Source organism: Pyricularia oryzae, chromosome 6 (assembly GCF_000002495.2).
Source record: "Pyricularia oryzae 70-15 chromosome 6, whole genome shotgun sequence".
Lineage (NCBI taxonomy): Eukaryota > Fungi > Ascomycota > Sordariomycetes > Magnaporthales > Pyriculariaceae > Pyricularia > Pyricularia oryzae.
In genome coordinates this window covers 478,033-490,837 of record NC_017853.1, presented here as the reverse complement: position 1 = coordinate 490,837, position 12,805 = coordinate 478,033, and the positions used below count along the sequence as shown (strand labels likewise).

Below are 12,805 nucleotides of genomic sequence, written 5' to 3'. Positions count from 1 at the left end.
GTTTCCTAGGACTACCTTTCGTTTGGATTAGCGACAACGCCGGGCCGTTCATCTCCGAATTCATGGCGACGATAAATGAACTCACGGGTACTAAACACCGACACGGCAGCGCCCTGCACCCTCAAACACAAGGTGCCGTAGAGATAACCAACCAGGAACTGGACCAAAAGCTGCGGTTTTATATCGACAAATACCAGACCAGTTGGAGCGTACATTTGCCTGCTTTGGATTTTGCCCACAACGCCGCGTGGCATTCCAGCCTTGGTATGTGCCCGTTAAAGGTAGTGCTCGGGACCGAACCCCGAAACCCGCTGTCCACCGACCTGCCAACCACGACCGTTGATTCAGACCAGAAACGAAAAGCGCTGCAGATCGTCCGCCAGACTAAAGAAGTCCAAGAGTTGGCTCGCCAAAACGCGCTAAAAACGCAGGCGAGGCAGGAAGAACAAGCCAACAAAAAGCGGCGACCAGTAGATTTTGGGGTTAACGACTATGTTTTCGTCAAGAAAAAAGGGTTTCCGACGACCGCACCGACGACCAGATTGGATTCACAGTGGACCGGACCATGGCAGATTCTAGAAGAACGAGGATATAGCTATGTTTTGGACGTACCTGAATCGTTTAAAGGAAAAAATTTGTTCCACGCAGACCGCCTCCGCAAAGCCGCAATGGACCCATTACCACAACAGAAAAGAGAGCCGCCTCCGCCAGAAGAGATCAACGGAGAACCAGAGTTTGTGGTCGATAAAGTTTTAGCGTCCCGATTATTTGGCCGGAGTAAGATATTGCAATACCAGGTCGCATGGCAAGGATGTGATCCAGACGACACGTGGTACCCGGCTGAAAACTTCAAGAATTCAGCGACAGCCCTTGACGACTTCCACAAGAAGTACAAAGATGCCGCAGGACCGCCGAAGCGATTGGCAATCTGGATAAAAGCCGCTGCCGAGGATAAGTTGGACGAACCGAATCAGGAGGATAACGTGGCGGAGCATGGAGAGTTAAACGGTAAAAGGAAAAAGCGACGACATGGTTAACTTGACAAGAGCCTCGCATGATCTCCTGCGTCGACATACGAGGTTTGGAAGGGGGTAGTGTGACATTTGGACCATGAGATCACCAGACCCTAACCCTGACCCTGGACCAACGACCCACCAGGATGATACCTTTATCGACGTCGCGTCAAGCTCAGAACTTTGTTTGTTTCCTTTCCTCTCCTCAGAGTAGAATCTTCGTCGATAGGCGCCAATAGACTAGCTTCCGTGCTATGCTTACCCTGGCCGTGACAAATATCGTGAGATGGTTGCGGGGTTATTCCAAGGTATGTGATTAGCTGCCTTCGCAGCCCATCCATCGACTGACCCAGATTCCCTTTGTCACTTTGTGTCCGATACCCTCGAAGAGAGCCACCAACGGTAGCAAGCTCAATGCGTGTAGCCGCAAAAGGAAGCCCTCTATCATTGGGATTCAAACCTATATATGACCAAGGCAATCAGGTCACCGATCCAAAACTCATACGTACCCAGGTCCACGTCGCAGTCGTCGCCCGGGATGGCGTCGCACCAAAAATGAGTTTCCAAAGTTGCAACCCCCTGCTCGATAAAGAGCGATACCAGATAAGTCCTGGTCGCATCCCACATGACCCTGTCCATGACCGGATCGGGTGTGCCGACTTCTTGCAGGTTGATTTGCGCGTTGAGAAGCTGTGCGAGAGCGTCATTGTTAAACAGAGCTGCCACGCACCAGTACCTCTTGGGGCAGAGCTTGGTGAACAGCGATCTGACGTGGTTGCAGTGCGCCTCCACGTTGTGCTCGCCTCTGTAAAAGACGCGCCGCGGCTGCGTTCCTCCCTCTTGGCGCCTGGGTCGAGTGGAGTGGTATCTTCGGCTGTACGGCATGGTCCAGATAGACGGGACCGTATTCCCAGATAGTTGAATGGGATGGTTACGGTGGGGCTCTGCTGGTTCGGTGGTACAGAAGGGCTTGGTATTTTTAGAGAGCAAAACTATAAACGAACAACATCTTGGCGAGATTGAAGACGCTCCATGATAAAGTTGGAGAGATATGACAGTTGGTCACTGCCATCTGAATATCACTTGGCAGCAAGAGACCCGTGAATCCTACCCGGAAGGCTTTTGGTCAACAGTATGGGCCAAGTGACTTGCCACCGGTGACTTGGATGGATTTGAGCAGGAGGACAACGAGGCATCACTACAAATGGTCACTTGTAGCAGAAATTGCAGTGCCCAAGTTAATTTGAATGTTTTGATAATCGAGAATCCCAATTCCAACTGCAACCCAAAATGCTAATCAACATTCCAAGCAAAGTTCGCCCCCTCGATGATCCATTGCGCTTGCAACCAGGTAACTAGGTCTAGTCTAGTCTAGCTCCAGTCTAGAACCAGTGGGCGAATTGTAACAATGGACAGGCAGGAGCGCAGATCCAGCACTACTACGTAGTATCGTATCGCTCTTCTATCATGCGTTCAATAGTCAGCGCCACCTCCAGTGCCATTTGCTATCAGGCACAGGGTCACCCCCTGTCAGAACACATGGGATTCAAAAATTGATTGAAGATTGGAGGGGAGCTTGCCAGTAGCAGCCCTGTGACTGACGGTATCCGTACCACGTATTGAGCGTAGAAAAAAGACCCCCATCCCCGCATATTTATTTGCCTACCTACCTGATGTGGACTTAGAGGCCCCCATTCTTCGGACACTTTCGGAGTGGTAGGAGTGGTCGCTGTGCTGATAAGGTAGCATCAAAAATATTGAAGCCCTCCACGATCCGGGGTCGAACTGTGGAGCAGCGTCACACAGACCCTCCCCCTAATACCCGAGGCAAGAGATAAGCAAAAGGTCCAAGAGAAATTGGCGGTCAAATAAGCCCATAAGCAATTGCTTTTTTTTGGTTTGTTCCGTCCCTGGGCGATCCAAGCCTTCTTGGCGTTTAATTTATTTTTAAAAGCTTGTGCACCCTGTTTCTCGGTCCTCGTCCTCGTCAGGCGAGCCAGCACTGGTTATTGTTTTGCATATTTTGGCATCAATTCCGACACAGAAGCGATGGAAGACTCCAAGCGTGATGGGTCTGTGATTGTGCAACCCGGAGTCGGCGAGAAAGGCGGCCATGTCAACGCCGACGAGGCCAGGTTGGCCGAGATGGGTTCGTAACGCCTCAAGAAAGACCATGGTAAAGTTCCATCGGTTAACACTCGATACAGGTCACACCCAGGAACTCAAGCGTCACTTCACGATCCTTTCGCTGATTGGATTGGCGTCGACGACCACCATCTCCTGGACTGGTCTCGGTCTCGGTATCGTGGCCGAGATTGGCGCCGGTGGTCCCGGTGCCATCATCTACGGCTTCATTCTCGTCACAATCCTGCAGTGCTTTTTGGGCGCGTCCCTGGCCGAGTTTGTCAGCTCATACCCGACAGAAGGTGGAATGTACCATTGGATCGCCGCAGTGGCCCCCGCCCGGTTCCGCGTCTTTCTCAGTTTCCTGACTGGATGGTTCACCTCGTGCGGTTGGATCTTCACCACGGCGTCGACGAACCTGATCTACGCCCAGACCCTGATGTCGCTCATTGCCCTCTACCGGCCTGAGATGGAGATTCAGACCTGGCAAACCTTTGTGGTCTACCAGGGCCTCAACGTCATCACGGCGGGCGTCGTGCTCTTTGGCAACAGGATCATCCCCGCGCTCAACAAATTCTCCCTCTTCTACCTCCAGATCGGCTGGCTGGTGGTGCTGGTGACGGTCGTGGCCTGCGCGCCGACCCACCAATCTACCGAGTTCGTCTTCCGCACGTGGATCAACAACACGGGCTGGGACTCGGCGCCCATCGCCTTCATCACGGGCCTCGTGAACCCGCTGTACGCGCTGGGCGGGCTCGACGGCGTCACGCACATCACCGAGGAGATGCCCAACCCGTCGCGCAACGCGCCGCTCGCCATCGCCATCACGCTGACCATCGCCTTCGTCACGGGCGTCACCTACCTGGTCGCGCTCATGTTCAGCGTCCAGGACTACGCCGCCCTGTCCGAGACCAACACGGGCATGCCGCTGGCCGAGCTGTTCCGCCAGGCCACCGGCGGCCCCGGCGGCGCCCTGGGCCTCATGATGATCCTCTTCATCGCCCTGGGGCCCTGCGTCGTGTCGTCGCAGCTGTCCACCGGCCGTGTCGTCTGGGCCTTCTCGCGCGACGGAGCCCTGCCCGCCTCCCGGGTCTGGGCCCGCGTCAGCAGCCGCTGGGGCGTGCCGTTCAACGCGCAGCTGCTGGTCACGGCCGTCGTCGCCCTGCTCGGCTGCCTGTACCTGGGCAGCAGCACCGCCTTCAACAGCATGCTGGGGTCGGCCGTCACCATCAACAACGTCGCGTACCTGATCCCCATCCTGACCAACATGATGACGGGCCGCAGGAACATGTACCGTGGCGCCTTTTTCATGGGCAAGTGGGGGTGGTTGGTCAACGGCGTGACGGTGTCGTGGCTCGTCTTTGCCATTGTCTTCTTCAGCTTCCCCTACACCCAGCCTGTGACCGTCGAGAACATGAACTACACCTGCGTGGTGCTCGGCGGACTGATCGTCTTGATCCTCGGGTGGTGGTTTGTCGGCAAGGGCCAGTACAAGCAGAAGATTGCCACGGTCAAGGGGTGAAGTTGTTCTGTTTTGAAAGGCAAAGCATGGTTGGCTGTGCTGCTTGTCAGCTGCCGACGGTAGATAAGATAGTACTCATATTGAATAATAATATTACGTTAAGACATACTTGGTCTAATATCCACAACGTCTCTCTGAAAATGGCTCATCAACACCTTGTTTTCTTTTTCAACATGAGTGAGGAAGCAGTAGTGAAGGTTTCAATTCAACGGTCTCGAAATCTCATAGTTGAAACAATGGGTATTCCGCGGTTTTCCGATGCTAAAGAAGTGTGTGATTTTGGTCTACCGTCTAATATGATACGCACAACAATCTATTTCACAGTGATATCCCCGATCTTTTATTCGCTGTCCTGCGCCATTCCCTTTTCGGCCTTGACCAGGCCATATCCCTCAAGCCGCTTTTCAATCACGGCGTGCTCGGCACTGACAAGCCTTCCATCCGGCAGCACAACTTCTGTCTTGCGGATCTGGTAGAGCACAAAGGGATAGACGATATCGGGCAAGAGAAACAGGGCCTGCATGAACGTGGCCAGTGGGTTGAGAAAGTAGCCGTGCGCCTCGGGCCAGTACCACCACATCATTCCGGGCAGGGCGACGAGACCGACAAAGGAGCCCAGTGAGCGTACGAACCTGCAAAAGTTTTTGTCAGCCGTCAGACATGTGTTCAAAAAAAAAGAAGAAAAAAAAATCCGTGGACAGCAAAGTGGGCTGCAGACAGTCACAAACATACCAGATCGCATAGCTCACACCACCACTGTGCCCTCTCGAGATCAACATGGCCAGGCTGGCACCGCTAATGTACGCCTGCGGCACCAGCGCGCTCCAAAAGGCCATCTCCATCGTGTCGAAGCCCTCCCTGCCCCGGAACCACTTGCCCGTCTTGTCGCCGAAGCCCCTCCCCTCCTCGGCGAGGAACCACTCGGCAAAGGCGTAGTTGCCCCAGACGCCGACGGCGGTGAGGCCAAGCAGGATGGCAAACATGTGCCGCCCCACCCGCCGGCTCGAGTACTTCCAGTCGTGCGGCGCGTACACGACCGTGGTGTAGACCATGCCGATGTCGAGCGTGAACCAGGCGGCGAGCCCCAGGAACTCGATCGGGTGCTCGGCGGCGTAGAATGCGTAAATCACCTCCCACGACCAGTTGAGCACCGTCGCCATCAGCGGCATGCCGTATGACTTGGTCTGGGTCGCGCGGATCGTGATGAGGATGTACGTCAGGTACCAGCAGACTGCCCCGACTCCCAGCACGCAGGTCGACGCGATGGGCAGCCATTCTGGCACATGCGGCGGAGGCGTATCTTTGAGCCCCATGGCTGTGACTGTGTTTGGTTTTCTGTAAGCTTTCAAGATGTTGAGAGGCTGCTATCTGGAAGCATCACAGGTCCAGAGCAGCGAAATCTACCACAAGGACGGAGGGTTAAATCAGCCCCAGAAGGCTGTCTGAGCAATCTTCTTTCATACTTTACATATACAATGATTTGAAGCGGTTCATCCCAGCCTAAATACACCACGTCAGAACTCAGACGTTTTTTTTGGTCCAGTCTCCCATACATGATACATCTACAAAGCGCCTTCAACCGTGCAGCACGTCTGCCCAAAACCTGTATTACTGTATTCTGACGCGTGGGCAGGTGGCAACGAAACAAGTTGCGAGACTGGGCTACTGCAATGGTTGCGCGCCATTTGTCGGCTGATTGCGTCTTCCCCCCTGCATGGGCCGGGCCGAGCGTGTTGGGCCCTCTGATCGGTCGAAATTGAAAAAATGCGCGTCAATTGGGCTGGAGGACGTGCGTGACACGGATGGCTGAGGTGTCATTGTTTCCCTGGGAGCCCGTCTGCATCGGATGATCGAGCATATGCTGAGCTAATGCAATCTGTGATCTTGAGTCCATTCACGCAAGGGAAATCGAGTGGCTCGTCCAACTTGTCACAAATTGTCCAGACCAAGTAGATAGATAGGGCGATGGCCTTGCATGCTCGATGGCGGTCATAATTAGCCTTTTTACACTCGGGGCCAATCGGATTGTTTACATGGCTGGGTGGATGCATTTGGTATCATCAGTCAAACATTTGGCAAGTTTCTGCGCAGCGCGACATAGTTGTCATCTTCTTTATCCATTTGTCGTGTTGATTCTGTTGAATAAAATATGCCATTATGATGAAACTAGCAGCAAGGCAACCTAGGCTACCACAGCAGGCACGAGGATTTGCACAAGACACTGGGGCAAACGGACAGCAAGCCTGGATTGTCAGACTGACAGGTATGAAGCAATTTTTCAAGCAGTGGCTGTTGTTTGGTAGGTGCAGCGTCGCTGGCTCGGACTAAGAATTGAGTAGTGCTGCATTCTTCAGATCCAGAACAGGACGGCTCGGCGGACAATGATTTGTTTGGGCGGACTGACACAAAAGTAGTGCAATCTCTGGGATCGTAAAGGCGTGCTGGTTGCTTCTGCTGCCGCCAGTTTGGCGTAAAAGAGTCAACCTTTCGTCAAGATTTTGCCATCGCCCTCATGTGTCACCGGCATGCTTTTGATCTGCATCAAGCCTAGGCAGCTCTTTTTCAGGCTTCAGCTATTGTTTTAATCAGCGTGAACAAAATGATCTACCTCCAGATTTCATAGTAATCATGCAGATGTGTAGTGGGACAGAGGTGTGGTTTGAATCACTTACAATGTAAGCTTGAACTCTGAGTAGAGAGAATATGTGGTCGAGCAACGCAGCGGACGCACGACTTCGTGGCTGCTCACTGAGGGCTAGAGCCCAAGGTGTAGTCACAGACAATAAGGAAGCATAAAAAGAATCAGGAACAAGGAGACAGCAGGGGTGGTTCTGCGGCCGCCGTTGCGGATCGGCGCATCCCCCACCGGCTTTTCGATCCAGTCCTTGGGAATCTGCAGCATAAAGTCGTACCAGTAGTCGCCAAACAGCTTGTATCCCGCGTTGGTCGGATGGATACAGTCCTGGAGGGTCTCCACGGAGAGGTCTGTAAAGTCCACAGCCAGCACGTGGTGACCGCCGTCTCTACGCTGCTTGACAACTCCTGGAATCAGCTGCTGGTACTCCTTGGTCCTGTCCGACTGGTCTTGATCGCAGGTGTTGACGATCATGGCGACCAAGATGGCGGCGCCAGGGGAGCCCATGATCATTTGATCGATTAGCGCGCCGAGGCGGCTGGCTGCTGCCTTTGGGTCCTGCCCTTCGGTGGAGACGGCGCCGTTGGAGCTCATGTCGTTAGTCCCGGCATGCAGCAAGATGATGTTTGGCTGCTGCGCCAACGAAGGGCCGATGTGGTCGGCGATGAATTGAACTGTCCTCCCTGACCATGCCGCCTGTTGTTGTCTCAGGTTAGGCATCTTGCAGGGATAAAAAAACGGCCTGGTGCCTTGTCGGGCTTGCACTCACAAAATAGCCATCAAACATCTTTCCAGTCACTTCTGTTCCAGGAAACTGAACAACGTCCTCTGGTTTCACCAGTTAGTCTTTTTTTCGTCATTTGAGGTGACCTCATCGGAGATATGGAGACTTGCTGGATAGGTTCTCCCTGAGCTGCTCCCGGTATCCATTGCCATCCCCGCCATTTTGGTCACTGAGGAACCCGACAGTGATAGAGTCGCCTGCGCAGAGGATCCGGAGATCGGTCCCGGGCTTGACTGCTTGACCTGGTGAGGTGCCGCGATATCGAAGAATGGACCTGCCCTCGTGCTGTGAATCATGGGCCGGCGTCATCTCGTTGGTTGCTTCAACATCCCTGATGATCTGCCCCCTGTGGCCCCTGCTGTTTGGGGTGTCTAGGCCGCTGGCGGAAACGAACGACAGGAACAACAAAGCACCGACGGCTCTGATGATGTTGGCCAACATGGTGCACACCGTCTTTTGGTACCGGACAGCCGGACCTCAAAAGAGTGTAGATGCGGCGCGCTGCTCCCCAGCTGGGATGGAAAACAGAGCTGCGGCGCCACGGCTCACGTATATTACCGCAGAGGGTGCAGACGCCTTTCCAGGCCCGGCCAGTAATGGTTCTGTCTGCTCAACGAGAAGACCCCGTAGCGTACCCCTGCCTTGCCCTTCTTGGCATTCGTGTCATCCTAGCATCCCTTGCCTTGACCAATGGGGCTGTACGGGCGTCGCAAACGGCGGAGGTTCTGAATTATGCTATGCACAAATCATAGTATGCGGTCTGAACAGGTGGTGGGTAGTCCGACTAATGTCACTTTTCTTTTTGCTACAACAGGTCAACCGTATAAAATGCAATGGCAGACATTTTGTACAAAACATTAATTATACCAGATCACTGAATATTGAAGTCTGGTCGTATAAAGTAACTCTCTTCTCCCCGCTTCCTAATCGGAGTCCTTGGCCAACGTCTCCATTCGTTTGAAACTCTACAGGCCCCTCTTGTGCTCAGTAAAATGTGCTGTACGCGCCCTTTTGGTGTCTCTCCCCCGACCGGTTCTCTCTGCTGCAATTTTGAGCGCTGTTAATAAAAATGGTGCTAACAGGGGATATAGGGGTAAACCCTAGGTGCGGCGTGGTAAATAACCAGTGCTAAAAGCGCTAAATAATAGGTAGAAATGCACTATAATTTTGGTACTGATAAATAATTGGTTGGGGGAGATTTTGCTTTATTTCCCTTACATACTCTCCGACATCGAAGTGGGGGTCCGCACGCCAGAAAAGGTTCCGGTGCCGCGAATGAATTTCCGAAAAACTAATTTGTATGGGTTTTTGAAAAAACACCCTCATTTGCATACAAACCATCTCTGGGTTTGCATTTAAACGTTGACTTGGTGAAATTTTCAACCCGGTACAGGGTAGCTGACTCGCAGGTGCAGGGTGGGTATTAAACCCGGTACAGGGTAGCTAACCCCACTCGCTGACCTTTAAATTGCATTCCTGCATTAACAAAGTAACGGAATTCCACCATTCCCCACTCCACTTCGGCACTAAATAAAATTGGCTATATACAAATAAAAGTGGGCTTATTACATGCAAAATAATGCATATAATTAACACCCCCTCTCTTTTGCTACTTAATCCAAAAATAAAGTCGGAAAAGAAAAGTACGTAAAATAAAACCCCCAAAACAAAAAAACAAAAGAAATTCCCCCTTGTGTCCCAACCCAACTCGAACCCCCGGTGCGAACCCCCTGGATGAATAAGCCCTTTGTACCAAACCCCCGATTGACTGAACCCCCGAATTGAAAAAGACCCCCAGAATTGTAACAACCCCCGGATTCGAACCCACGACCTACAGATTATAACCAACGGAACTTACTACTAAGCCAGGTAGCTAATCTGGCTGTTCGTTGTTGTGGATCCCAGAAAAGTTTAATATATAGGGTAGATTAAAAATCGCTAGGTCGCCCAAAACGCGAGCTAATTAAATTCGGATTCGACTTCGGGTATAAGGTCGGTATAAGTTGCTTAATAATCAACCTGAGCAGGGTAGGTTTGGGTAGATCGGTTGGTGTCGGGCTAACAAAAATCCAATAATTGCAAACAAAGGAGAAAAATGGTGGTAGTTAGCTAACGAACTAACTAGGTGCCCTACAATTCAATAGGTAAAAACTAAGTTTACAGGGGTTTTAACCCTATAAGCTCTAAAAAAACCTTGTGAATTGGAAGCGTTAGGGGCTTTGTAAGGCCGTCAGCGGGCATTTGTTTGGATTCCAGGTATTTTAGGGTCACTAATCCTTCTGTAACTAACTCCCTTACGTAGTGAAATTTTAATAACGTATGTTTAGTACGTTGGTGGTGCGTAGGGTTGTGTGCGTTAGCTATAGAGCCTGTATTATCTCCAAATATTGCAATAGGGCCTTTTACAGGTAGTCCAATCTCTGTAAATAGGCTTTTAAGCCACTGTGCTTCACGCAGGGCTTCCGCTAAGGCGTCGGTTTCGGCTTCTGGGGTGCTTAAAGCTATAGTACTAGCCTTTTTGCACTTCCACGTTATAGGGCCCCCAGATAGGGTATACAAATATCCGTAAGTGGATTTTGAATCTTCCCTAGCCCCGGCAAAATCGCTGTCACTAAAACCAAGTAATTTTAGGCCTTTAAAACCCCCAATCAAAGAGTTAGGTGGTAAATTAGCTTTAATTACCCTATTTCCGTAGCAGATTGCTAGGGATTTAGTACCTGCTAAGTAGCGAAGTAGGTTTTTAGCTGCCGTTAAGTGGATTGTAGTGGCTTTCGTTAAAAAACGAGATAACCATTGAACCGCAAAACCGATGTCCGGGCGCGTTAATAGCATTAAATACATTAGGGTGCCGATAATACGCTGTAACAATTTGATTTCTAGCGCATTTACGGGTTTGCCCCCACTATATTTTAGCACACCCGGCTGTAAGGGAACAGAAATAGGTTTGCAATCAGCTAATCCGAACGTTGCTAATGCTTCCTCTATATACTGACTTTGATGGAGCCAAAGCAGGCGGTTAGGCCTGTCCCTTATAATCTGAACGCCTAGAAAATAGGCTGCAGGGCCCCTGTCTTCCAATGCGTATATTTTGTTAAAACGGGCTTTTAAATCCTGAATATATTGCAATTTAGGACCTATTAGCAGGCAATCGTCAACAAAAGTAACAATGAAATGCTTGGATTTAGCATTATAAAAGACAGCTGGATCAGAGATTAGCGGCTTAAAACCTTCTGTAAAAAGTAGGCTTTTTAGCTTTGTTTGCCATTCTCTTGGGCCCTGTTTCAGACCGTATAGCGCCTTTTCCAACAGTATAACTTGCATTTCCTTTGGATTATAGCCCATTTGCACTAAAATTTTAGCGGTAGTAGGGCTGCAAGATCTAGCCCAATCGCTAAAACCCTCTGGAATTTGCAAATAAATATCTACGTCGGTAAGGTCACTATTTAAAAACGCACCGATAAAATCGATTTGTTCTATTTCCCAATTTTGTGCATTAGCTATAGCCAATAATATACGCCAGGTGGGCGGTATACTAGTGCTAGCAAAAGTCTCGATATAATCTAGGCCTTCGACCTGTAAAAACCCCCTAACAACAAGCCTGGCTTTATACTTTATAGGCTTATTATTTTCATCCTTTTTTAATTTAAACACCGGCCGGGTAGAGATTAGTCTACGGCCTGTATGCATTTTAATTTTAGGGATAAAACGGAAGGTTTTTGCAGTAACGATCTGGTCGAATTCAGACGCTAAAGCTGCTAACCATTTAGCACTTTCAGGGCTTTTTAGGGCCTGTTGGTAGCTATTTGGTTCGCCGTCTTTAGTGGGCTTTTTCTTTGTTTTCTTTTGGGTTTGATAACAAAGATAATGCACGTAATCGATATCCATAGGATCTGGGTTTTCGAACTGCGAATTTAACTCCATATTCTGTATTTTAGGTGCCGAAAACACCGGAACTTCCGTTATTTTAGGTGCTGAATTAGGCACCGCTACCGTTATAAGCTCTGGGGGGCGAACAGTAGACTGTACAGGCCAGGGAGGAACTGTAATTGCGGGAGGTAGGGGATTATTATCCACTGGATCCAAAGTTTTGGCGCTGTAGATTTCGTCTTCAGGTTCAGAATTAGAATCCCCCTCTAAATCTGGATTTTCCCCCTCTGAAATCTGTAGCGTTTCCCCTGGAATAGCCAAATTTTCAGCGGGTATACCCTCTAAAATTTTTACGGTAGAGGTTTTATATACGGCCCGTCTGGCGGGGGCGTAAACCAACGCTGTAGAATTGGATAAATGGGCTAAAAGCCTTACTGTTTCCGTTCGGGGAGCCAATTTGTTGGATTTTTGGCGTTTTTCCAGCGGTATAATAGCCTGGCATACGGTACCAATAACCCGATAATGGCCTAAATTAGGCCTGTTGTCACGGGCAGGCAGGGCGGACAGGTAGGTGCGGGCGATCAGGTAACAGGACAGAGTATATTGGCTATCTAGTCTTCCAGGTACGGGGTAGCAGGTGGTTGTTGACGAAGACGTAGCTCGAGGAGCTACATATCGGAGACTGCAGAGATTTCGCGTAGATATACGCGCGCGAGGCGCTCGGCCCTCGCGCCTTCACGTGACAGGGGTCATGACTAAGCGACAGCCCAGTGGCTGTCCTTCAGGTCTGTGACAGTATTCCCCCCTTCCAGGCCGAGCTCCGTCACGGCCGGGGCCCGGGCTTATGGGGGTATCGACGG

The 12,805-nt window shown here is 50.9% G+C and overlaps 5 protein-coding genes across 5 annotated transcripts; 2 read left to right on the top strand and 3 right to left on the bottom strand.

Moving 5' to 3' along the window:
• Nucleotides 1-668: 668 nt before the first annotated feature.
• MGG_17586 (uncharacterized protein) lies at nt 669-1,931 on the top strand (the record flags this gene model as incomplete). Its single annotated transcript, XM_003719257.1, has 2 exons — nt 669-1,008; nt 1,489-1,931. The coding sequence occupies 2 exons, from the start codon at nt 669-671 to the stop codon at nt 1,929-1,931; spliced, it is 783 nt and encodes a 260-aa protein (XP_003719305.1).
• Nucleotides 1,932-3,062: 1,131 nt separating this feature from the next.
• Nucleotides 3,063-4,659, top strand: MGG_08670 (choline transporter; the record flags this gene model as incomplete). The annotated part of the gene is made up of 2 exons (XM_003719256.1): nt 3,063-3,162; nt 3,221-4,659. 2 exons carry the CDS (start codon nt 3,063-3,065, stop codon nt 4,657-4,659), a joined length of 1,539 nt encoding a protein of 512 aa, XP_003719304.1.
• Nucleotides 4,660-4,999: 340 nt separating this feature from the next.
• MGG_08671 (uncharacterized protein) lies at nt 5,000-5,972 on the bottom strand (the record flags this gene model as incomplete). The annotated part of the gene is made up of 2 exons (XM_003719255.1): nt 5,000-5,291; nt 5,392-5,972. 2 exons carry the CDS (start codon nt 5,970-5,972, stop codon nt 5,000-5,002), a joined length of 873 nt encoding a protein of 290 aa, XP_003719303.1.
• A 795-nt stretch (nt 5,973-6,767) lies between these two features.
• Nucleotides 6,768-8,519, bottom strand: MGG_15373 (uncharacterized protein; the record flags this gene model as incomplete). The annotated part of the gene is made up of 4 exons (XM_003719254.1): nt 6,768-7,226; nt 7,332-7,990; nt 8,064-8,122; nt 8,249-8,519. 3 exons carry the CDS (start codon nt 8,517-8,519, stop codon nt 7,433-7,435), a joined length of 888 nt encoding a protein of 295 aa, XP_003719302.1. The 3' UTR covers nt 6,768-7,226; nt 7,332-7,432.
• Nucleotides 8,520-9,178: 659 nt separating this feature from the next.
• Nucleotides 9,179-9,641, bottom strand: MGG_17585 (uncharacterized protein; the record flags this gene model as incomplete). The annotated part of the gene is made up of 3 exons (XM_003719253.1): nt 9,179-9,237; nt 9,301-9,369; nt 9,527-9,641. Coding segments are annotated over 3 exons (243 nt in total), but the record flags the coding sequence as incomplete, so codon positions are not given.
• Between the last annotated feature and the right edge of the window lie 3,164 nt (nt 9,642-12,805).